General features: G+C 40.2%; 1 protein-coding gene across 3 annotated transcripts; it reads left to right on the forward strand.

Moving 5' to 3' along the window:
- Positions 1–1,110: 1,110 nt before the first annotated feature.
- kdm5c (lysine demethylase 5C) lies at positions 1,111–25,817 on the forward strand. Of its 3 annotated transcripts, none has more exons than XM_042490991.2 (29): positions 1,111–1,479; positions 3,213–3,360; positions 4,257–4,334; positions 4,442–4,564; positions 4,685–4,855; positions 5,031–5,165; positions 7,582–7,638; positions 11,468–11,591; positions 12,926–13,215; positions 13,315–13,473; positions 13,602–13,721; positions 13,831–13,989; positions 14,329–14,510; positions 14,630–14,792; positions 14,877–14,996; positions 15,088–15,282; positions 15,446–15,627; positions 16,597–16,721; positions 16,805–16,952; positions 17,029–17,119; positions 18,118–18,500; positions 18,616–18,754; positions 18,899–19,078; positions 20,388–20,516; positions 21,208–21,957; positions 22,135–22,177; positions 22,274–22,473; positions 23,551–23,739; positions 24,720–25,817. In XM_042490991.2, exons 2-29 carry the CDS (start codon positions 3,217–3,219, stop codon positions 24,726–24,728), a joined length of 4,788 nt encoding a protein of 1,595 aa, XP_042346925.1. In that variant the 5' UTR covers positions 1,111–1,479; positions 3,213–3,216; the 3' UTR covers positions 24,729–25,817. The 3 variants fall into 3 exon arrangements, with proteins under 3 accessions (XP_042346925.1, XP_042346927.1, XP_042346926.1); XM_042490992.2 differs by lacking the exon at positions 1,111–1,479 and adding an exon at positions 1,530–1,916; XM_042490993.2 differs by lacking the exon at positions 7,582–7,638.
- Positions 25,818–26,225: the final 408 nt, after the last annotated feature.

A 26,225-nucleotide genomic window follows, 5' to 3' on the forward strand; every position in this document is an offset into this window, starting at 1 on the left:
TATATAACCTAATTTAAATTATTTAACTATCACAATTATAAATTTCCCAAGCTTTTTTTCTTTCTTCGGCATAAAATTTCCCCTAGCTCTTTAAAAATATTTTTCTAAATCTACTAATTTCGTGTAGTTTGTGGAACATTTCCTACCAAGTTGCTCATTGCCTATTTTCTATCTTTTGGAAAAAAAAAAAAAAAACAATCACACCAATTTGCTGGTGGTTCAAGGGTTTAAATGCTTGTGTAGGGTGTCTGAAAGCAGCACAAGAAAAGTGATGTTGCTCCTGGTTTCAAAAACTTTTAGTCAAGTACTAATAGGTAAATGCCAAAGTTAATAATAATGATGATGATAATTTATTTATTTAATTAATTATACTTTTTATTATTTAACAAAAAGTTTGGCTTTCAGGTACTTCATCCAATACTGGTGACAGCCAAACAGTAGCCTAAATTTCACTTCACCTGGACCAGTTCTGCTTAAAAAATAGGCCTAATAATACAAAATGAATAAGAATGTAATATAATGCTGAAAAAGCTGTCATGTTGTTTATTCTTTTTTATTTCATGTGATTAAAATAAGTTTATTTGGTTTTAAAATAGGACTACAGGTAATGAGAGTATATTTGAGCCGTGGCATTGCTGATTTTTCTTTATGATAATTTTCTTAATTTAACAAAATATGTGGAAAATATGTCAGGCAAACAGGAAAATAAACATACACAAGTACATACTGACATTCTACACAGAAAATAATAATAATGCATGGATCAATTTTAAAAATCTTTTTTTTCCAAAAATGGACAAGGAAAGAAACAAAAGCAAGTAAACAAACAAAATAATACATATTCTTTTCACATCGGGGGGTTTTGCCAAATAAGCTTTTGTAATAGCTTCTGTAAACTGTGTCAACAACAAAAAATCTGTTGGGTTTTTTGATATTTGTAAGAGCAAAAGAGAAAAGTGTTGGTATGAAATCAATTTTAAAAAAAGACAGAAAGGGAACTTTAAAACTGTATTTTTTAAAGTTAATAAATAAAGAATTGCAGTAACACGACTGGTGGTGGCGTACGTGGGCACTACTTTCAGGGAGTAAACGTGAGGGACGTGCTGCGAAGATTTGAGGTTGTGCTTCGGTCGTGAGAAAAAACTAAGATGGCGTCTCGTCAAGAAAGATAGGATGGCTTGAGGAGAGTGATGATGTTAGTCGGAAAATGATTGATAACGACATAATTGACAAAGTTTGAGACTCTCGCTTACTATCAGACGAACCGCTGCCATCCATGTTTTGAGCCCGTGTGTTTGACAGAGCGGAGATATATGGAGGACTGAGGCTGAAAATCGGTCAACTTTGCTAGCAACGGTAGCTAGCCAACTGGACCGAGCACAGCTGGCCAACGTTAGCTTACCACCAGTCATCACAACAACAGAGGAAGGAAAGCGTCCACCAGCCCTGTCATACCCCGGGACATCGAGGTGTCTTCGGGTCAGTTACGTGATTGTGGCGATACATTGTAGCATATCTGTGTCAACAAATAACTGCACGGGGCATTTCCTCTTGAAAATACATGTTACGTTGTGTGATTAGCGTCAACTAGCGTGGTAGCGTCGATTTGATATAGTTAGCTTAGCTTGTTTGCGGTGAAATTGTTGACTTTTTTTCCTCAGCCACCAGGGCAACGTTAGCTAACCAGTGCTAGTAACCTAAAACCGTGGGAGGCGATGCGAGAAAATGATGAGGCCTCGATGCTAACGTTAGCTGGCAGCGGCGTTATCTCGTCTGATAGCTGAACAATGGACATAAATAGACCTCATCAATGCCCGGAGGTGAAAAATGAATGGCACCTAGCTATCCTGATATAATTAATTTGATTTTTGACACTTTCTATTTCTGAATTCTTTGGTTGTGGCTGTCGCTGGAAGGTAAGGTTAGTTTTAAGATCCTAAGTTTAGTTGCCCGTAGTTAGCTAACAGTTGCCAGCTAACAGTTAAATGTATTATTGAGTAACGCTAGCAAGACTCACGTTAACATTTAAATGACAACATCGGGCTTCTGTAAATGTGTATTTGTTGACATTTGTCTCTCAAAAGCTCATTAATTAACTAGCCCAGCCCACTTAGGAGAATTGATGCCTTTATGGCCTTCTGTACCTGAGGGTTCATGGCCTCCACGCCATTGTTTGTCTGAAGGCCTCTGTGGATTCAAATATATTGGACACTTATCACCGAAGGCCCAGAATCAATCTGTGCTGTTCAGTTTGATATATTTATATAAATGATGTCCCAGGACGAAATTTATATAACACTCTTCTGCGAAGACTCTTGTGCAAACAAATTGCATGAAGCAATGCTTACTGCTCAAGTGTTTACAGAAATGTTGCCTTCACCCTTGTATTTAAACCATTTGATTATGGCTCTGTTCTGAGAATGATAAAGCATTACTGATAACTTTTGCCCATTCCCACAATAGGCCTTGTTGCTTCAACAGAGCATGGCATTTGTTTTGTTGTGTCTGATGTTGGGGGAGGGGGATTTAACAAGGACCACTTTGAGGACCTTAAAAAATCCCCAATCCTCACCACAGGATTATTCAGTGTCTCTTGTTATTGTGTTATTATCTTAAATTGGGGAGGAGGTTGTTAACTACAAAACATGCAGAGGAAGTAACTACTATAAATTTTAAGCTGATAGTATTACAATGCTGTGCTAGACCAGGAAGTAGTCAGAGAAAGAGTAAACAAATGCAGTGACTTTTTGTACTAATTGTTCAATATGCTTTTTATTTCCTCGTACACATGTTTATTTGTCATCATTAAAATAAGTTAAAGCTAAATTTAGATTGCATCCGTAAAGTTTGTTTCACTTTGCTGTCGTGGGACCTTTTTTTTTTTACATTCATGTGTTATTTAATGTGTCTTCTGAAGTGAAAAGTATTATATTCACACAACTTTGTGTCCTTACAGCAGTCTGAACTGTGTCAGAGCATCTGGAGGTCATTACAGCATAAGAAAAATGTAGTTAAATTTCCCAAAACTAAAATGAAGGCTTTTAAATAATCTTAAAGATGTATGCAAGGTTTTATGCTTTTAAGTTATTCTCTACAAATTAAATATGAGTCTTGCATGCATAAAAATGCTTGCTGGGATGAACTATTGATGTTTGCCTGCCCATTAGTAAGTTTATTTATTTGTTATTCATTGTCGATGTTCCTGTTGACAGGGCAATGGAAGGGGAAGAGTTTGTCCCTCCTCCGGAGTGTCCAGTATTTGAGCCGTCATGGGAGGAGTTTCAGGACCCCCTTGGCTACATTGCCAAGATACGTCCAATTGCAGAGAAGTCTGGAATCTGCAAAATTCGACCACCACCAGTAAATATTTTCCTGTGCTTTTGTTTTGTATGTGTAAGCATGCACTGGGTTTAAAGTATTTATCTAGAAGTACTAAGTCAAAGAAACGTAAACTTGTATAATAACTAAATGTAGTGTGTCATTTCTAACATTTGTTTGGTTATGTTCAACATCAACAATCAAGTAGCAGCATATTAAATGTGAGATGAGATCAAATGACCAGTTCTCATAAATGTTAGTGTTGTTGCCGTTCAACAGGGTTAAAATCTGTTGACTATTTACTCTGGAAATAAAAAAAAGAAACATTAAATGCTATAAGTCTTAATTTTCCCTGCTGCAACACAGTTTAAATTTATGTTAAGTTGCATTTATGGTCCACAAATTACATTTTGTGCTTATCTCATGAACACTAATTACTTATTATTTGTAACTATTTGTAATTTGTTATGCATAAATGCATAACATTGTTACAAGACTTATAGTACAGAATAAAACATTTTAACAACAATCGGATAGAGAGGATTACTGGGGGAAAATACAATTTGTGTAAGTGTGTAAATTAAAGCCTTATCACTGCACATTTACTGATAGTGTAGTGTGTTTTCAAAATTGATTGGTGAGAGGGCAGGCCTCCAGGTGTTTACAGTATGAACCTCACCTGCTCTTTGAGTAGGCAACCTTGGTTATCCCTTCTGGTTAAAACCGGGCCAAGTGTTTGAGCCTGAATTCAAGAGTTAAACCAGGGTTAAGACCAAAGTAAGCTCACTATTTCTTTAATCTCTGATGTCCATAATCATTTGTTGTTTTTATTAAGCTCTTTGAACGATAGAGGTCAGCTATCAAACAAGAATCTACACAAGTTCTTGCTTTAGCATAGATGACAACAAGTGTAACTGCATGTTTTGTCTCCCAAATAGGACTGGCAGCCTCCGTTTTCAGTGGAGCTGGATACCTTCCGCTTCACACCACGCATCCAGAGGCTTAATGAGTTGGAGGTAAGTTCCTCCTCTGTTGTTGTACATTGTTAACGGATAATTGAAGTTGCAGGTGGAGCTGGCCATAATAATCACCACCATGATTACTCTCATGCATCTCATTTTAGGCGGAGACTAGAGTGAAGCTTAATTATTTGGACCGCATCGCCAGGTTCTGGGAGATTCAGGCATCCTCCTTGAAAATCCCACATATTGAAAGGCGCATCCTTGATCTTTTCAGCCTGTCAAAGGTAGATATCAATTATATTTTTGGAAATGTAATGCAAAGAAATGGAAAAATCAAAGTAGAGTTTAACTTCTTGTTTGTATGATTTTCTAAACCTGTCAAAACCACTGGTTGTCTGTTCCAGATTGTGACAGATGAAGGAGGTTTTGAGATGGTGTGTAAGGAAAGGCGCTGGGCTCGTGTGGCCCAGAGACTTGGCTACCCTCCAGGCAAGAACATCGGCTCTCTGCTGCGCTCGCACTACGAGAGGATCGTCTACCCCTTTGAAATGTTCCAGTCTGGTGCCAGCATGCCGGTATCACTCCACACATTCTCGTCTCTCCTTTTCGTGTCATCAGGGGTCATCTGTGAAGAGTAGCCTCGTCACTATATGATGCATTTTACATTTTCTTTTGGTTAGGACCTAAAAACTTAGTATGTTAGATAATCTGTTCATCTACACGTGTTTATGTTTTTTACTTCATTTCTAGCATTGCAAGCCAAAGCACTATGATGGTGAGGATGTGGACAAAGAGTACAAGCCCCACTCCATCCCCCTGCGACAGTCTGTGCAGCCATCCAAAATGAGCACATACGGACGCAGAGCGAACCGCTGCCAGCCTGACGTGAGTGAGAGTTTCCATCCTTACTTGTCATTCAATAAATTTGCAAACCTCTTTGACCAGAAACCATTTACTGAACTGTACTTTGGTCACTTGAATATACTCTTCAGATCACATCTCCGTGCCGCCTCAAAATCAGTCTGAGATAAAATAACAATTTTTGTTTGTTTAGCTGCTTTTCATGACCACAATAATGCAAGGGTTTGGTGCAACTGATCTGTAAAAGAGGAATTTTTTTCAGTTAAATTTAAGGTGTGAATTTCAACCTGCAAATTAATTTAGCTACCAGGTGTTCATGCTGTCCTTACCCATGATTGTTCTATCAGTTATGATTTCCCACAGGACTTAAACAACACAGTAAAATCCTTGAAGTTCCATAAATTAATGTGTAATCTACAGTGTGTTTTTATATTCTAAAGTGTTTTCCGGGGCTTAAAACCTTACTGTACATTAGATATGTGCTTGCTATTTGATTATCTGGATTGAACAGCAAATGTAATAAGCTGGCAGGCTCTTATGTTTGTTAATATCGTAAACTTTTGTACCATCTAATAGTTTACTGTCTACTGCAGCCAAATGAATAACGACAGAGCTTTCATCACTACAAGCAGACAAAAAGTGATGCCAACAGTCCACTCAAGTGTCTGTGGGATGAAAATCTTCTAGATCGTACCATGCTGTCATGTTATTAACTTTTTCTGTGCTTATCCATGTGCCCTTGTGCATCAGTTATAATATGTCTGGAAGATGTGACAGTGCACTCAGAGCGCATCCCAGCTTGCTTTCTCTCCATCCCGCCACGCTGCTGTGCTTTATTCTGCTGTTTTTGCTCTCTGCTCCATGACTTTATTTGTTTTCTGCTTTGTTTCTTCCACTTCCTCCCATCTCACTGGTATACACACAGCTGTTTGTTTCATAAGCCACATTTGTTACACAACCTTTTCATTTACATGAATGTTGCCATTACACAGTGGAACTTCTAGACCAGCCAATGTTCTGTTATCTCATGCTTGTTACATGCAGCTTAACTTAAGCTTTGTTTTCTACCCCGAAACCCCACTTCCTTAGGTTGTTGTAAATGGCCTACTCATCATACTTTGAAAACGCAAAGCTTGCCAGTGGACTTTTAGTTTTTTTCATTTATTATGCTGGAATACATCTTTTGTTTTGCATATTTTGTTATACAGTGAATCAATGGGAACAAAAGTAAATTTAATGGAGATTTAAAAAAAAAAAAAGATGGCCCAGGATGTCATCAGATAATTGACGCAATACAGAGACTTCTAAGGTATGGGCTTAGAAATCCAGTGTATTTGGCATTGCGTCATTCTGCGTTCTATTTCTTGAACAGCTCATGCAGTACAGTCATCTTGGACGGTATCTGATTTCATAACTTCCTGATATTTCACCAGGGTATATAGTATATGATGGTATTTGTGTTGGGAAAAAGATAATAAAAAAACCCTTAAAGCTGAGCTACTTAAGATAAAATACCCCACGCAGACAAGTCTTGCTGGGTTTAAATACCCATGGTCCATAGAATAATGAATGACAACACATAAGTTTGCTGAACGGAGACTGTGTGCTGAAAAAAATCATGTGGCTAATAATAGTCCTGTAACATTATCCCCACCTCTCACAGTTGCCATTTTTCTCACCTCAACTGCCTGTTCAATTAGTAGAGAGGGACCTCTTGTGCCTATCGCTGTGCACTTCAATATACCACCTCAATACAAATCTCCATATCAATTTTGTAGAAAGAGGAACATCTGTATTTTTAACAGTACTGAAATCATACATTTGTGATTTCTCAATACGCCAGTATATTGCATTACCTAATACCGCCTAAGCCTACAGGACAGTATCTTGAACTTGGATACTTTCCTTACTAATAGTTCAGCACATTTTTGTACTTTACGATCATCTAGTTCAACTTAAAAAGTATCCAAATTAAGACCCAGCAGATTTTTTCCTGTTATTTACCACTAACTAGATTATTAACTAGAACATCACACTCACAAAGCTGCCATAATTAGAATAAATTATGTCAGCGTGACAGTTAATTAACCCGTCAATAGTTAGCAGCAAATTGTAAGGTCAGAGCTGAGATAAGTTTTTTTTTTTTGTTTTTTGATCTATGGGAGTGCAAATTGAACCAAACAGACTTTAGATGATGCAACCTTGTACATAGAATTACTCGATATTCTGCCCAAAAATGTTGAATTTGAAAGAAAGAATTCAGTATCTGTATTTACAGCAGTTTGTGTTGGACCGTTATAGGTCTTGCATCAGATTATTTTCTAATGTGTCCCAGTGAGAGTAAGTGGCTCTGTTCTTTCCAGGATCTCTCCCCTCCGATCTCATCTCCTTTTTTCCTCTTGTCTTAGTTTATTGTTGCTGTTATTGTCTCCCCTTGCAGGGTCCAGAGGATCTGGCCCCCCATCCTCTCACCACTGGCTCTCAACTCATCTCTGCGGTACTGCCTCTTGAGCATATGAGCTCCCCCCCCTCGCTCTCTTCCTGCCTCTGTTCCTAGACCACCTCTAGATGTTTCATTTTTTATTTTAACAAACTACTAAAACATTTCATTAACATGCAGTCATACTCCTTATCCCATAATAGGGTCACATGACTAGAGCAGACATAAAAAAAGCTATAAAGAAACTCTCACTGGCATTGCAATAATAGTTGTTGCACGTTATTAGATTACCATTATCTTCCATTCTTATACCAGACAATGAACACAGAGAGCAAGATTTCCCTGGCTGGTTCCTTCTGTCTTTGTGAAAGCCGTTTGTTCTTCGTGAACATGCTGACTGTTATTAAAAATCACACCATGTAGACCCATGTCGGACAAATGTTTTCTGGGGCCTCGTCAGTTAGTTTTCAGGCATGATATTACATATTTTTTAAAAAAAAAAAACAAAAAATACTCTTGGGTCTTGAATGTTTACATTTATGTCAATTTGGATCCCTGCCATTGTTTTTGAGGACTAATATTTCAGATGTCCTAAATGGCGTAGTAGTTTATCGTAGGTTTTTGGAGAGACTTTCACTTTATCCCAAACACACTTATTGTGGGGCTAGTGTGTTTTCTAGCTTTCTGTCTTTCACTCATGCTCTTTCTCTGTGGTTGCACTTGGCTTAAAATGCTTTGTCGCTGGACTGTCTGTGTGCCTTCTGCTGTTTTGCCTCGTTGTCTTCTCACTACAGCAGCTAACAGAGTGGCTGCATGCTTTCTCTTTTGAGTGCACTCACACAGAAGAACCTAGTAGGTTTTCGGGGTTTCACTTGCAGAGCACCACTGACAGTAAAATACAGGCGTCTTAAAGCGCCGAAGCATTTAAAAAACAATCACCCTTTTCGACCACATAATTGTCGTTGGCCTTTAAATCTCTTTAGGTTTGCTTGTTTGTTTGACAAACACCATCAAGCGCTGCTGATCTTGTTGATCTTGATCCGCTGACCACTCCCCATCCCAGCTGTATAGTTCTTTGATCAACAAAGTTTAGGTGCCAGGACCCTCGCTGTTCTTACATGTGCAGAGAATATATACAACAATGAATGGGAGGCCGAAGTCACATCTGCATACAGACAGCCAAGTTAAAAATATCCCTGCTTCTCTAATTACCCTCCTTGGAAAAAAAGAGTTCTGGATGGCATCTTTTTTGGCATTGTATCTGTCCAGTTTGCGTGTCATTTTTTATGTTAGATGAAGCCACGCTCTATTGCACATGACGAAAGGGGGCTGCCGTACTTCAAGGCCTGAATTGACGATTATTGGCTGCCAGCCTACTTTTGTGGTACACAGCAAGTCAGGTGCTACTTCAAATAAGTGACCCTTTGGGGATTTCCGCCAGAAACAAGACTCTTAACTCAGATGATCTTTTCTAACCTAATGGAGAAAGGGCTTTCTGGCAACAATTCATGAAGACAAACATCTCCTAACAGAGGCTAAAAGAGGCGTCTTAAAGCCCAGACACAACAAACCAACATCAAAGAACTGGTGGCGATGAACAGTTGCGTTGCCTCACGTTGCCTGTGTCTTGGCCAAAACGTTGCACATGAACACATGGCAAAGACGACAGCCAATTAGCACAAAGGTTCTGCGCCTGCTTGAGAGGAAATAGCTCTCCACACTAGTAAGTGGCAGTAATCTGTGTTCATCGTTCAAAAAGGAAAACTGGAAGATGGACGGGATTGATAATACACACGAGTTAGCCAGTTAGCACATTAACAACACAACCTAATGTTAAAAGAGAAAAAAAGAAGATATTTACTGTGTGTTAATGAACAAAACTGAAACTAATAAGAACTACTATGTAAAACTGCTCAAACAAAAAAAACCATAGGTTTGTTTCAGTCTTACATCCTGTGGACTTAAGCTGATTGTTTACTATCCTCCCGAAAGTTCCTCTTTTTGTGTATCAGGGCCCTTATATCTAGGCCCCATGTGACACAGCACAGCCTCGTTTCATCAGTTTCTCTAAAAACCACCTTATTGGGTCTTGATGCCTGGCAGCCTGCTTTCAACATGTAGACCTGGGAGTAGTTTCATCTAAAGTGGGCTTGAAAACCAATAGATGTATCTAGATTTTTGTGCCATTAATGGCTCAAACAACGCTGTCATATCATGCATACATTAATTTCATTGTTGTGGAAATGCTGGTTGCACTCTGACTGCACACATACCGATTTCTTTGTACATACATGATTAGGAAAATTGTTTATTTAGTCAAATCTCTCTCAGATTAGGGCTAAACCGCTGGTATGAAAGCACCTATAAATGGATGTTTAGAGGAGTTTGGAGTTGGAACCTGTTCTAAATATTTGTAGAAACTGGGATTTTTTTATGTTCTGCTTATATGTGCTTTTTAGAGCTACTGGCTGAATACTGAAAGTGACGTTAAGACCATCTGTGTTTCTGTCTGCATTGCTGGTAACACATGACTTGTGTCCTGTTTGCAATCATATGGCTGACTGAAACTACTGGCCAGAAGTGTGGCACAAAAATAAACAAGTTAGTAAGGAAGTAAATAATTAAGCATTTTCTACAGCATTGTCTAGTCTGACTAACTGTTTTTTAACCAGTGTTTATAAAAGCAAACAAATATTTAAAGGAACACATCACAGGGAACACAGTTTTTCACTTGTCTTCACACATCCAAAATCTACTCGCTGCAACAAAACAAGTTTCACTGCAGCTTTACTGTAAAATATGTCCTCTGAGGGTGAGAACAGCTCAGATTATACCTCCAATAAGTGAGGAGTGGAAATGTGATGATAATCCTTAATCTTGGTATAAGAATTCAGTAGAAGCAGAGGTAAATTGCGGCTGACACTATTCCAATTTAGAGCAGTTGTGAGACAGAGTTCAAATAGCGGGCAAGTCAAATTAAGACCATGTTAAAAAACACAAACCAGTGCCCCTTAAATTCTCTTTATGCTGTTGTTCGTAATGAAAGTCAGCTGTGATGTAACTTTGATCATGTGCAGTCCTTGTGGTTTAGAAAAGTTTGACATGTGTCTGGAATAGGATTCAAATCTAACCACAACATGTGATATTTAAAAAAATGTGTTTCTGTGGGTAACTGACAGTAGATTAGCCTCTTGTGTCTGCTACAAGAGCCGCCAGGGACGCTGGGAGCATGAAAGGGGGAAAAAAAACATCTTACTGGAAATGTTAAATAGACGAAGCCAGTGGGTAAGACAGAGATAACGGGTAAAGGAAATAAAATATGTCTAAACTGCGGCTGGTTCTAAAGCCTTGCTCAGTTGTCACAATTCCCCAGAATCAACTAAAGGTGACACGTTCTCGGCAAAAAGAAAAGACTGATAAAACTGTGGGTATTCAACATCAACTTCAACACTTCAAGTTATATATCTTTTTCTTTTTCTTTTCTATTTTTTTACCTTTTACCAAATATAATTCCCAAATACTTTATTTATGACAAATGACAGCCAAAATTAACTGAAAGTGTTTTTTCATAATACACTTACAAAGGATGTGATAGAAACATAGACTCAGAATTAACAAAATCTAAATGATACTACACACTAACTGTATGGTTGCAACTGCTGGTGGCTGTGTTCTGGTGGTGGGTCTTAACGTTCAAACTTTCACGGTGATCTAACTTTTCCTGACTTTCTAACCGAGCACAATCCCTTCTTGTGATAGCATCGCTATGCCCTCATGTTTTAACAGTTTGTTCTGCATTTGGCCTAGACCCATGCTTGGCTCTGTGTGCTTTGGAGAGTTGTTGTCTGTCTGTGCATTTATGACAAAAATGTACTTTCATCCGCAGCCTGAACCTACAGAGGAAGACATAGAAAAGAACCCAGAACTGAAGAAGCTACAGATTTATGGCGCAGGGCCTAAGATGATGGGACTTGGGCTGGTGGCAAGGGACAAAGGCATCAGGAAGAAAGGTAAGTGCCATAATCGCCATCTCATATAACAAAACATCTCTCAGACAGTTAAATTATAAAGTCTCTAAAGTCTCTGTATGCAACATTCAGAACATTAACATAGTAGCAAACCACTGTTTGCATTGTAAAGAAATAGTGGTGTAATGGCGTCCTGAGCAGAGACTGAAGTTGCACTACCTCTGTGTTTGTTGTAATCTGAGTTTCTCTTTTCTTTGTTGTGGTAGCCGATCCCAATGGCAAGCTTATCATCGCTGCTCTGCACTGCACTCATACAGCAGGTGACTGCTGATAACGCCATCCTGAACCATTGTGGTGGGATTTCAGTGTTGTAGAAACACAACGCTCACCCTCCAGTTACCCTGCAGATAAAAAAACTAACTACTAACCGCCATCTCAGCCACTACCATGTTGAGAACGGTGTGCAAACAATCCTGTCCTAGTCTCTATATCATAAGCCCCTTTTGCACTGCCTAGTTAAGGTGGGAATGTTCCAGTGTGTGTTTGCACAGCTCTGTAATAACGATACAGGCACAGAAAAGGTGGACAGAATTGGTATGTCTTTAAGCCAGCAGTGTAGGTATTATCAGAACTATACTGTGAGCCAGTTGGACGGGACAGGTGAGACATTTAGATCAGTGCAGGGAGATTTAAAAAGCAGCTTGCGGTAGTTAGCAGCTAACTCCAAGATGAAGAACAGCAACCAAAATTATCCAGAAACTGGGGAGACAATGAGGTGAAGGAGCTTTGTACTCTCTGAGCAGAGGACAATTTCAACCACCATATAACAGGGACAGTAAATGATTGTTATTGCAATGTTATGCCTTTGTTATTGTTTAAAAAGTGCTGCCCAACATGTATGTTACATGTCACATTAGAGGCCAACTCTGTTGTGTTACACATCACACCTTTTTTACTTCTGTAACTCCAGCATGCTATCTAAAATCACGCACTGGGGCGTCATAATGCCGGTGTTGTTTGGTTCTGTGTAAAAAAGCAAAGCTGGCGTAATGACGGGACGTAGTGGTGGCAGTATTGCGGGATTTCTGTGTAAAAAGAGCAATAGATATGCACTGAATGTTGCATTCAGTCGCAACAAATCTGTTCGGATGCAACACTGCATCACAGCAGCTATTAAGGATGCAGCTTAAGCAGTAACTTGAAGAAGAGGCATGTCCTTAATTATTGTCTCAGTCCAATAAATTGTTGGCATTGAAGAGCTTGTTTTTGGTTTAAATACTGTCAAGCTGCCAACTTCGAGCCCTGCACTGTAAAAAAAAATATGTACTGCTTGTAAAAAAAGACTGATTCTTAACATTCTTCCCTTTTCTTTCTAGATGAACTGCCTCAAACAGTTACCATCAAGGACAGTGTGTCTCCTGCTCCTGCTGATACCTCAGTCAAAACAGAGCCACTGGAGCCTCAAGAAAAGCAGAGTGACGGGAGCACATCCAGCCCCCAGCCGCCTCCTCCGACCATCACAGTGAAGGCAGAAGTGAAGAAAGAAGAACCAGATGAAGAGGGGGGCAAAGGGAAGGAGGAGGAGGAGGAGGAGGATGATGATTCAAATGGACCTTGTACCAAAATGACCATGAGGCTTAGACGCAACCTTAGCAACCCTCAGTGTGTAAGTAGACCAAAGGATGCACCCAGAAGGCAGTCAAAGTTAAACACAATGCATTGCGCTCTCTATTGTCATTCTTATGTGAATGCCACTTTTTCAAAGGTGGATTCTTTTGTGTGTCGGATGTGTGGTCGGGGAGATGATGACGAGAAACTCCTGCTGTGTGACGGCTGCGATGATAACTACCACACCTACTGTTTACTACCCCCACTCACTGATCCTCCAAAGGGCAACTGGCGATGCCCTAAGTGTGTGGCAGAGGCGAGTAAAAATGTTTAAAAGCACTTGTTTGTGTTTCCAACACTTGTGGTATGTTTTTATTGGGTTTCTTCTAACCAAGACTAATATTTTTTTTAATCTCTCCATTTATAACTTTTTTTTTTTTTTAGGAGTGCAAGAAACCTGCAGAAGCATTTGGTTTTGAACAGGCTACACGAGAGTACACTTTGCAGAGTTTTGGGGAAATGGCGGATGCCTTCAAAGCAGATTACTTCAACATGCCTGTCCATGTAAGCACACCCACACGTGACATCACCTATTCATTATGAAGCCCGAATCTGCCCCGACTGGTGATTATGCCAGAGTTAATCTCTCGCCTGTGTGATGTTGTCGGTGTAGATGGTTCCTACTGAGCTCGTGGAGAGAGAGTTCTGGAGGTTAGTCAGTAGCATCGAGGAAGACGTGACTGTTGAGTACGGAGCGGACATACACTCCAAAGAATTTGGCAGCGGCTTCCCAATGAACAATGGCAAGAGGAAGCTCACAAAGGAAGAGGAGGTATGTGCATTGTTGTTTTATTTTGCAACCTCAGCAGGTTTTGGCGTCCTGCTTCAGATTACATATTCAAAACATTAAGAAAAAAGGGCACACAATAAAGTAAAACATACAAGTTCAGAATAAACACATTTTGATTATGTGAGAAGATAAAATTCAAATAGCAGATGATGCAGGTATAGTATGAATATTGTCATTTTAAAATGAGGTAGGATGATCCTAGCATCATTTTTGACATTGTTGGTTCTCAATAAACCATTTTATCTTAGTCATATGATTAATACTAGTCATATAATCACAGTCTAGTGCTTGTCTTCAGTTCTCCCTGTTTTCTTTGGTCAGGAATACGCCCGCAGCGGCTGGAACTTGAATGTGATGCCTGTGTTGGAGCAGTCTCTCCTGTGCCACATTAATGGAGACATCTCTGGGATGAAGGTGCCCTGGCTTTATGTCGGGATGGTGTTCTCAGCTTTCTGCTGGCACATTGAGGATCACTGGAGCTACTCCATCAACTACCTGCACTGGTACTGAATTGTTTTTATGTATTGTGTTGTATTCATCGGCTTGGAGACTTGGAGAAAATGATAACTTTCTGTGAAGGTTACTCTCAGTGAAATACTAAAACTCCCACTCTCATCTCCAGGGGTGAACCTAAGACTTGGTATGGCGTTCCCTCTGTGGCAGCTGAGCGACTTGAGGAGGTGATGAAGAAGTTGACGCCAGAGCTGTTTGAGTATCAGCCTGACCTCCTGCACCAGCTGGTCACCATCATGAACCCTAATATCCTCATGTCTCACGGTGTACCGGTCAGTCTCACATAAAAACTCATGCACACATCAACTTTATTTATAAAGTTTTCTGTAATTGACCTCTGTGTTTCTGATCAACAGGTTGTACGTACCAACCAGTGTGCTGGTGAGTTCGTCATCACCTTCCCCAGAGCCTACCACAGTGGCTTCAATCAGGGATACAACTTTGCTGAAGCTGTTAACTTCTGCACTGCAGACTGGGTGCGTTTGTTTACATCGTCTGTCTCAAGTTGTCATTTCACATTGTTCACAATACGGCATAATCAACTTCACTCTGCTCTTTCCTTCTCAGCTGCCTGCCGGCCGTTCCTGTATCGAGCACTACCGGCGTCTAAGGAGGTATTGTGTGTTCTCCCACGAGGAGCTCACCTGCAAAATGGCAGCCAGCCCAGAGAAACTAGATCTTAACCTGGCTGCAGCTACACACCGAGAAATGTTTATTATTGTGCAGGAGGAGAGAAAGCTGCGAAAGGGTCTCATGGAAAGGGTAAGACACAGAAATAGATCGAAGAGGTTGTTTTCTTCTCCATTTATTTATATAATATATGTACGTTTGGCACTTCAATTTGGTACCATGCTGAATGTGTCTGCGCTCTGTGAGAATATGGGAAATCAGATTGTCTGATAAAATCTGTGTGTTGTACCTGCAGGGCATTACCGAAGCAGAGCGTGAAGCATTTGAGCTGCTGCCCGACGATGAGAGACAGTGTGACAAATGTAAGACCACATGCTTCCTCTCTGCTCTGGCCTGCTCAAACTGTCCCGAAAGACTGGTGTGTCTCTATCACACTCAGGATCTGTGCAACTGCCCCACTGAAAAACTCTACCTCAGGTATTGATCTCTTGTGTCGCTGTGAGTGTGTGTGTGTTTGTGTATGCTTCAGAGTGAGCCATGCTATACTGAGTGAAAATAGTCTGTTATAAGATAATGATGACGTTTACACACTATTACACTACACTAATATTCCACTTTTATTCCAAATATGACACTAATCTGAATTTGATTCTGGTCATGTAAACAGAAAAGCCCACATATGTGGTCGTAAAAAGAAACACACCTACTTACAAACATTATGTGAGATTTGGATATCAACAGGTTTTTGCATATGCGAAAATATTGAAATGACGACTTTTGAAGTAAGAGAAGAGGGAGGCAGTGTTCATAAGTCCAGACAAGTTCGCCATCTTTTGAAAACTTAGAAAAAATCCTATTTTGACTCAAAAAATTAAATGACACAAGTGACTCCTGTCATTCTACTTTTTCATATTTTGATGCAATTAGCAAAATGTTTGGGCATGTCAATTGGAATATGCACAACTGCATGGAAACTAGAATAAAGGTGAAATATTGAGGAATATTCGTCGTCATTAGTCATGTAAACAGCTGAGTGAGAATATTGCCTTTTTTGCATTTAAACCTACATGGTTGCTAGGTCATGGAAAATCTGGAATAGTTGTGGCATTTCACAGTCTCATTTTCCGGGCCTAGATAAGTCATGGAATTCAGAAAAATGACTTTTGAAATGAATTTGTATTATGTAATGAAACCAGTTGTTACAGTGCTGTTCCGTGCATAACTTTCCACGTAATGTAACAGACATAGACAATGATTAGGGATTGGAAAAGATTCCTGTTTTGTTTTCATACAATAATTTTCATAAAATAATCAATGTTTTGAGTAAAGAGATTTGAAATTTTGTTGATGAAAATGTGTGGGAACCCTGAACGTAGTCGGTGTTTCCGTTCTAATTTAATTTCCACTGGCGGTGTTAATATGTTGTGTTATGCCTTCACTTTGCAGATACAGATATACCCTGGATGAGCTGTTAGCCATGTTACACCGATTAAAGGTTCGGTCCGAGTCCTTCGATTCCTGGGCCAACAGGGTGAAAGAGGCTCTTGAGCAGGAAGAGGGAAACAAGATAGGTGGGAAATCAACATAAGTGTATCGTAACAGAATGTTACAATCATAAAAAAAGAGGAAAGACCAAATGGTTACTGCATTGCAGGAATTGAAGACCTGGAAATGCTGAAGACGGAAGCGGCGGAGAAAAAGTTTCCGGACAATGAACTCCTGCGGAAACTCAACACTGTTCTTAAAGACATAGAGCGCTGTCAGAAGATGAGTACTGAACTCCTGAAAACCCCAAAGACCAGGTAACGTGAACACAAAATGAACATTTACACATTTAAACTGTCCTGTCACATGCACTTACATGTTGCTGTCTTTCAGTGAAAGTAAGATGACTTTGGCAGAGCTGAAATCCCTGGTAGAGACGATGCAAAACCTGCCGTGTGTGATGAACCAGTTGGAAGACGTGCAGGTGAGAAGTTATGTCACACTGGGTGAACTAGCACTAGCATTTTTGTTAGATTTTATCGCTCCAGAATAGAGTTGTTAAATTAATTGATACTCAGATACTTATTGACGCACATCTGAACTCACAGCACCACGGCAGACAGGCAGGTACACAGCCCTCAGCTCACATTAGCTGTCGTTCAAAAACACTGTCAGCTGGCCGGCTGACGCCAGGTCTTTATGAGGAATTTCAAGAGGCTAGTAAATCTCCTGTTTCACCTTCATTGAAGTAATAAAACATCTATCATAAACGATAACCTGACTGGCGGCGCACATTAACATTAGCCACTTTATTATTAGCAATTATCCGACAGCCACATTAGCAGTCTGGTATGCTGTTAAGCTAGCGGCTAACAGCTAAAAATAAAACGACAAACGCTAATGTGCGAGCTTGGCAGCCAACGCCATCATTCCTGCCCGTCTGTAACGTTACTCAGCAGTGCAAGTTTAACAAGTTAACACAATTATTTGTGCCTGAAAAGTGTCAAGTTTCCCTTAAAGTCCCAGATTGATGCTGAGAAAAGTCAACCTGCAACTAGACATAAACACTCGCAGCCAACGAAAATATGGCCAAGGCACTGGAAGCATATGCATGCCATTGTTGCTGTTTTGTTTTTTTTTCATTTCCTCAGACATCCTAAATATTGATATCTTATGGTACGCTTGCATGGGTTTTTTTTACTACCTGAGGTAACATAAAAATATGTTATGTTGGTCTTGTTGTTATCTTCATTAAAATATATTTTTAATGCCTCTAATTTTTTTCTTCATATTTTTCCCCTGTGCTATTGAAAATGGTATAGAGTATTTTTCTGGGTATCGATATCGAGTTAGAAATTCTAGTATCGTGACAATCCTACCCCAAAATTGATCAAATGTGCTGAATAAATAATTTTGCCGAGCTCAAAAGTCATGCCCTTATTTAGTGCACTCACAGTTTGCTGTAACGGTCTGATTTTTAAGGAGGTCCTGCGGACAGTAGAGGAGTTCCAGAGTCGGGCTCAAGTACTGACCAACGACAAGGACTGGAGGAGGGACTCTCCACCACCAGAGCAGTTGGAGACTTTGTTGGAGCAGGGGGCCGATCTGCTCGTTGTGGTGCCAGAGTGCGATTTACTCAAGGGCCTGAAGGAGCAGGGCCGCTGGCTGGCAGAGGTGAGGCGCACCCTGGGCACAGAAGGAGGAGAGAGGCAGGAGGTGATGTTGGACGTGTTGAGGAACCTGATGGAGGCCGGCTGCAACGTTCCCCAGAGTGTGTCCGTGGAGACGGCCATGGCCGAGCTGCAGGAGCTGCTCACGATCGCAGAACGTTGGGAGGAGAAAGCACAGATCTGTCTTGAACAAAGGTAAGACAAACAAGTCAAACCATTACTTTTCTCTGCGCTTCAGCCGCCGCAGGGGTTCTCATCTGCATCTATTTATCCTGTTCAATATTTCTTTGTCATGGTTTGTTTCCTCCAGGCAAAAGCACCCCCTCTCTACCCTGGAGGCGATAGTTAATGAGGCTCAGCTCATTCCAGTCAAGCTGCCCAACATCCTGGCTCTGCAGGGCTGTCTCACTCGAGCGCGAGCCTGGGTAACAGACCTCGAGGAAATCCAGGTAAAAAAAATAGATAGTATCAGGTCTCTTTTAGATCGGCCCTTATTTTTTATTCTGCCCCTTCTTAATGATGTGATTGTAATTAAATAATTCAAAACTGATCAAATATGCTGTTGTATCATTATTAATTATTTTTTATTGTAGAACGGGGAGCATTACCCATGTCTGGATGACCTGGAGGGCCTGGTGGCGATTGGACGGGACTTGCCGGTCTTCATGGAGGAGCTGAGACAGCTGGAGCTGCAGGTAGCCAGCGCTCACTCCTGGAGGGACAAGGCCAGCAAGACCTTCCTGAAAAAGAGCAGTCAGCACAGTCTGCTAGAGGTGGGCAACTTGAAGGAGATGGGAAATGACAAAGTAGTAATCTGGAAGATTTTCATATAAATACGTTAGTCACTATCAAAGCCTTTGTTTTTAATTAAATGTGGGGTCTGAAATCTACTTGTCCCTAGTCAGTTTTTACCTGCCCCTAAACAAGTTGTTTTATTTGATTGCACTAATAAAATTTAATTAAAAACAACCGGTTTTATCCGCCTTGCACATAAACTTGCAGCAAACTGCACAACACATAGTTGGAGTTTTGCCAGCATTCTCTGCTCCTCCCAACTGAGCTCCTTTTTTCAGGATAATTGAAATGCTCGCTTGTGCTTCAGCTCATAAATGTTATTTTTTCCCCCCGCAACTGTTTTCTCACAAGTATCAGATCGGTTCTGCACATGTGCAACTCTAAGTAGAAATACAAAAGAAGTGGATGGCTCAAGTTTAAAAACAACAGTGTGTTCAGTTGTTTTGTTAAATTTGCACATTTTCCAGCTGGTGTTGGATTTTACTTGCCCTGGGCAACTGAGCAAGCCATATTTTTAAGCTCTGACAAGTGTGAAGGAGGCTAAGGCCCACTGATGAAAGTATTAAAAAAAATTTATATATTTTCAATACTATGAACTTGGTGTCCAAGATGACATTTACAGGAATATGCTGTATTAACATTTCCTACTGCTGCAGCTTCAAAAGTAAAAGTATCCAAGTGGCGAAACACAATTTAAAATGCAAAGTGTTTTTTAATGTGCTAAGCTCTTACCGTGATTGCTCATCAAAAATAAAAAAACAAAACATGATAGAGGTCATTTTCAGCATTTTGACGGCAGATCAGTTTGAAATATTGAAATACAACAAGAAGGAGAAGCCACAGTGAGCTGTTAGATGAAGTACAGAGAACACAAAACAAAGTGTAATGGAAAAAAGGAAATATTTATAAATGCCCACACATCCAGAAATGATTTAACCTCATGAATGAATGTAATGATAATTTTCTTTAACATTTTTTAAAGATGATGAGCTCTTGATAACGTGCAGTTTTTCATTTCATGTCTGTACACGGTGATATCTGAGGGAGTGCCGATGGCGTTTTGTAAAACAGAAAACGAAGCTAATCAACCTGTCTAGTATTATGTGAATGAATCTGTGAATTAAATATAAAGAAACTGCAGAATGATGATTGTAAAGAAGACGGTCAAAACACGTATTTATATATAAACACACATATCATTGGATTGCATATCTGTCTGCATGATAAGTTTTGTGTATATGGTGAGGCAGCCCTCATGAGAGCATGCATCAAACTGTTTCCCTGCAGGTTTTATGTCCCTGTGCGAAAAGGAGAGAGCGGCGAGATGAGGCGGAGCTGTTGGATGAGCCGTTAGATGATTCTGACACCAACACTCTGGGCCTCTCTGCGCAGGACCTGAGGGACCCTGCAGCTATTGTGAGTTTATTGAGTGTGTCATTGCTTGTTTTCAGTCTCCCTAAGATTTAATTTTGTCCAGGGTTCACACGGATCCTCTTTAAAAGTCTTTAAAAGGCATTGAATTCATTAATCTAAAAATAAGGCCTTAATTGGTATTAAATTGTCTCAAATCAACCTTTCAGAAGTCTTAAAAATGCAAAGACAAGGGAAGTTGGACTTTTTTTTCTGACATTGCATTGTAAAATCTCAAAAATAACCACTAAGATTTTTTTTTTCTTTTTAAATAATTTAACAAATCCCTCTTCTTGAACTCTTCATAAAGGGAACTGAAGCAGTCGGATCCCACATATAGTGAGAAACACAAAATTGCTAATAAAACTCACCAATAAATGCCAGATTTTTCCCAATTTTAACCATAGCTAACCTTTTTACCGGACCAAAAATGTTTCATGTTTCAGTAAACGTTTGGGCAAAATTACCCTGAACTCTGTGTAACCAATGTTGGTGCATTGTTCATGGGTTTTTTTTGTTTGTTTTGTTTTGTTTTTTTCTTCCAGTTTTGATTTTTGTAAAAGAGCTCTTACATGCCATCCTGATCTGCCTTAAAAAGTATTAAATTAAATTTTCCGTACGCTGTAGGATCCCTGTTCCATGTCCCTGATAAATTCCAGTTGTGTGTGTGAACTTGACCCGTGTGCCTTGTCTCCAGGTGATGGCATTCAAAGAAGGGGAGCACCAGGAGAAGGAGGCACTACTGAGGTTACAGAAACTGAACATGTGTAAATCTGGACTTAACGCTGCGAGTTGCAAGGAGGACAAGGAGAACGGGAGGTGGGACGCCGCCATGGAGACGGACACATCCAGCCTCTCAGAGAACTCTGTAAAAGAGAACGGGAACAGTAACCACAGCTGTTCCACGCCTCCTCAGTCAGTGTGCGTGTGCAGCGGTCAGCCTCGTGCGCCTCAACTCCGCTGTCATCTTTGTAAGGACTGGTTCCACGGGGGCTGCGTTCCTTTCCCCTCACTGCTCCCCTCCTCTGGACCGCCAGTGAACCCCCTCTGCTGGTGGAACTGGGACTCGCGCTTCTTGTGTCCGCGGTGCCAGCGGTCGCGGCGCCCACGCCTGGAGACGATCCTGGCGTTGCTGGTCGCCCTGCAGAGGCTGCCGGTGCGTCTGCCTGAAGGAGAGGCGCTGCAGTGTCTCACAGAGCGAGCCATCACCTGGCAGGGACGAGCCAAGGAGGCACTGGAGACGGCGGAGCTGCAGCAGGCTCTGCAGAGGCTGCAGGAACTCAAAGAGACTCTCCATTGTGAACCAGAGAAAGAGGAAGACGTGGAAAAGGAGACAGAAGGGAGCTCGGTGATTGTTTTATCGGACTCCGAAGGAGAGGAAGGAGTCATCGATCTGACGGACGAGAACTCCCCGAAAAAGAACACCAAGGAAAGAAACGGCACTCAGGTTCGAGCTTTATTCTGTATTTTCATATGAAACTGTCCATATCACATGTATGAGATTTCATTTCATCTTCTGTCAGTTAAACAATAATTGATCACGTAAGAATAAATTTCCACTTCAGGCTTTTTTATCATAGTTTATCCAATCTGCCCGTTTCACACAATGCTCGTTTGCCCACAGGCTGGATGTGAAAACGGCATCAGCAAGAAGTCAAATGTTACAGGTGTGTTGATTTCAAAGTATCCATCAAAAGCTGAGCTGTGAAAAATGTGACCACAGACTCCAGTTCTCATTTGTTTTCTGTTCATTCATTTCTCAGGCGTCGGATCTCTGCTGCCGCTGCTGCCGCTGCTGAAAGGTCAGGTGGTGGAGCTTTCACCGGCCACCAGGGTCCAGCTGGAGGAGCTGCAGCTGGAGGGAGATCTGCTCGAGGTGTCTTTGGACCAGACGCTCATCATCCATCGAGTCCTGCAGGCTGCCTCTGCTCCACCCAGAGAAACACTGCGAACACTCATTCAGGTCAGGAAGATAAACTTTGACCTTTTTAAAATGATTTCTTTTGAGGCAGCAAGATGTGTCGATGCAGACTTAAATATTTATCAATGAATTGAACAATATAATCTAAAAAAACAAAACGACGTGCAAACCAACATAAAAAACAAATCAATACACCTGAGCACATTACAGCGCCACGTGTGCACACTGAATCAAAGGTAGAAAGTTTAAATTCTCATTTTTAAATGCACTGAGTGTAACATTTATCATTTACATCCATGTTTAGCTAGACAGCTCTCTCGTTCTTGCCTTTGCTGGTGCTGTGCTGCTTTTCTAACCCTGATAGTGAACACAAGATCAAACAAACATGGACTTTCACCAGGAGACTGCAGTTCGTATGTGTGTGAAACCAAATTTCAACATAGTTACATGAAATAATGGACTTTATACAACTACACAAAGTGCTTTACATATGTTCTGTACATAACTATGCAAATCACTTTGTTTTATATGTAATATTTAGTTATTTTAACCAAAACCACAATCGTTTCCATACGCTTTTGTTTTTTTTTCTGTTAAGCTGAACAGATGTTTTTCTTCCCCTGAATCAAACAAACTGCCTCCATTTCATGTTAGCAATGTATTTAAAACTGCTGCTGTTAAGACTTTGCATTATCATTGTTTTTGTGTCTCTAGCACGTAACTTTAACACATTTCATGCCAGTCACCACGTATCGCAAGATTATGTCCTCTTCACTTAGTTCTGTGAGACTGCCGGTGCCTTCTGGTTTAATTAATTTATACAGTGTGATAAAACTCTGATGTTTAATTGAGGTGTGCTGTATAACCTTTGATAGTATGTTGAAAAGCCGTATGAATTGAAAGCCGTTGTATGAGCAGATTAAAGATATATATGAATTAATGCTCTTCATTAATGTTCGAATTATTTAATTGCTGTTTTAAACGTTCTCTGTTGTATAAAGAAAACAAGGTTGAATGACTGAATCTTAAGCAGTTTTTTTGGGTTGTTACGTTAGTTTCCTCGTTGCATTTTTAGTGAGATCTGCTTCCTCGCTGATATTCTCCTTGTTCCTCTTTCAGATTGAGCTTGAAGAGCAGAGACGAACCAGCCGCGGACGACCTAAGGACTCCAAAAGGAAGAGAAAGAGCCACAGAGGTGGCAGCGGAGAAGGGGCAAGAGAAAGGTCACAGGACGCCTCGGAGTCAAAGAAAAGCTGTCCCCTCAGCCACAGCCCCTCCCCTCAGTTACCTGTCCACACTTATCCAGAGGTAACGGCCCCTGCAGCTCACTAGTGCTTTAATTTTCTGAAAAATTGTTCAATTTGTTTGAGTTTTAATGCGACTACTGTTAAACTTCAAATAAAAGCCTCATCCCAATTAAATGTCCAGTCCCTTTTACTGGTCAGGTGTGGGGACACACTTTGACGAGTAAAGGCCTGTCTCAACGAGAGTCTCGGTCTGGTTGACATGCAGTTCGTTTTCAGAGAAGTTCTTTGAATGTATAAAACCTGGTTGCTGGCTAACTGCTGGAGATAACGTTAGTTAGCTGCTTAGATCAAACATACAAATATAAATCTTCAAACTTTTCTCAGTATGGACACACAACGTTAGCTCGATAAGATTCTCTACGATTCAGTCATTCAGTTCATTTTACTGAAACAGCACCAAAGAAGAGCGCTTTACTGGCAGAGTGAACAAGAGAGAGGCAAAAAAGAGACGAGGAGATGTAGAAGACTAGTTTTAATAAGTTAGGGAAAAATGTTCAGTGTACTATATTTATAATTAGATATTTACAATTATTTTTCTGAATTATATTTTTTAAGCATTTCTTCCAGTTTATTTCTTGCTTTGTATTTTTTTTTGTTTTACTTTCTTGTTTTTGTTTCTTTGGTCAAATTTTTCTGATAATTTTCTCGTACTTTTCACAGAGTTCTTGCTAAACTTTGGGTCATTTCTTCTTTTGTTGTCCATTGCCTTTTTCCCATGTTTATGAATAAAATAAAGCCCATCTTCCCACGTCTCAAGTGGTTTAATAAATCATTTATTGCATTTCCATCTTTGCTGAGCAAGTTTGGTGTGAAAGGAATTAAAAGCCCGTCCCATACAGACACATGTCCCAGTTATTAGCCTGTTGAGTTCAGCGTTTTAATCAAATAATAGCCCGGGCTATTAATTAAAGTTTTACAGTATTTAAAATAAAGTTTTAAAATGTATTTTTAACAAACATTTTTACCTTTTTCTTCTGACAGATTTTGTGATATAGTCAACGCTGGAGCTCTGGTTAAACGGAGAAGTCAGAGGAAACGAAGGGACAGAGCATTCTGTGCCAGAAGACAGTGTCAAGTTTAAGAAAGATGCAGGACATCCCCGCCCCCTCGTACCCTACGTCCCTTTTCATCCCTCATTCACACATTCAGACACTAACAGAGCGACGGCTCGTCTTCTACACTCCACCTTCTCGTTTTAGACTCAGCCATATCTCACCTGCCGCATTTTTTTCCCCCCAGACTCGCTGTCTTATCCAGACTTCATCCTCCGCCCTCCCTGGACCCATTTTACTCCTTTGAACATATAAAGACTGTGTTGGACCGATGTGGGACTTGCCGCAATAGGAGCGTCTTTGGTCTAGTTGTCTCCGAGGTCAGTCAGTATGCTACGTTATCCCAATTGTATTAAATCGTTAGTTCAACAGAAGCCCGTCTTCGCGCCGGCAGTTGCAGTTTAACGTCACTTGACTCGTTAAGGTTGGATAAGCTATCGGATTATTTAGGCCGTTGTGTTTGGGCATGAAATCCTGAATCTGAGGTACAGCGGAAGGTTTTGACGGCTGATCTTAGACAACAGCACCGTGGTTACACTTGTAATTTTTTTTAGTTGTATTAAATCTTGTGTTTGTTGCTGTTTTGAGGGGACATGCATTTTGAATAAACTGAGTAAATTTTGGGAAGTGTTAAAAACAGGCATTAATGTTTTTGGTGCTACTTTCCCAAAATGGATATCTGTACCTCTTGGCTTCTTTTTTTCTCCTCCCCTCCCCTCGATGCCTTTTTTTTTTTTTTAAGCGCCCATCCTTTTGACTCCATATTTTATTCCTTTCAATTTTACCTCTTTTTCTCCCTCTCTCTCTCTCTCTCTCTCTCTCTCTCTCTGCAAATTAAGGTAACTTCACTGTAACTCACTTTGTCACAGTTTATTTTGTTTCCTGGGTTCAAATATTATTATTATTATTATTATTGATATTGCAGGCACACAGTTGTCGTGAGTTTGTGTATAAACTTTTCATTTTAATGTTGCCTTTGTTTCTTTTCACTCTTGTTAGAAAAATAAAGGTTTAGAATTGTTTAGGATACGTTGACTCATTATTTATCAACTTGAAATACAGTCACGAAATAGTAAAACTGATTTCCAGGCTTGGAAATTATTTTGAATTTATTTTTTAGACAAGTTTTGAAAAAACATAGCCCGATGGCAGCATCAAGCCACTGTAGTGTGATTTTAGATAGCATGCTGGCACCCTTGAACAGGCAGTGTAAATGGTGCTGTTGTTTTGGAGATTGTTTAAAATATGTTTATAAAAACACACAAATATGTCTAATTTTACACAAAACTCATTCTTTAAAATCTAATGCTGCACTGCAAAATCGCTGAAACCTCACTAGTATCACGTAATACACATACATTGGTGTATGTACCTATTCAGGGGTAGGAATGTGTCTATTTGTGTAGACACAAAGGAATTCCTTTCAATATTTCAT

This window comes from Plectropomus leopardus, chromosome 9 (assembly GCF_026936395.1).
Source record: "Plectropomus leopardus strain MGB_pleo_1.0 chromosome 9, ASM2693639v1, whole genome shotgun sequence".
Lineage (NCBI taxonomy): Eukaryota > Metazoa > Chordata > Actinopteri > Perciformes > Serranidae > Plectropomus > Plectropomus leopardus.

Excerpts from the sequence above, each read along its gene's own strand:
- kdm5c (XM_042490991.2), top strand. The coding sequence starts at position 3,217 with ATGGAAGGGGAAGAGTTTGTCCCTCCTCCGGAGTGTCCAGTATTTGAG. Across the intron at positions 13,722-13,830 it reads ACTTCAACATGCCTGTCCAT|ATGGTTCCTACTGAGCTCGT; the intron begins GTAAGCACACCC and ends TTGTCGGTGTAG. Across the intron at positions 14,511-14,629 it reads TCCATCAACTACCTGCACTG|GGGTGAACCTAAGACTTGGT; the intron begins GTACTGAATTGT and ends TCTCATCTCCAG.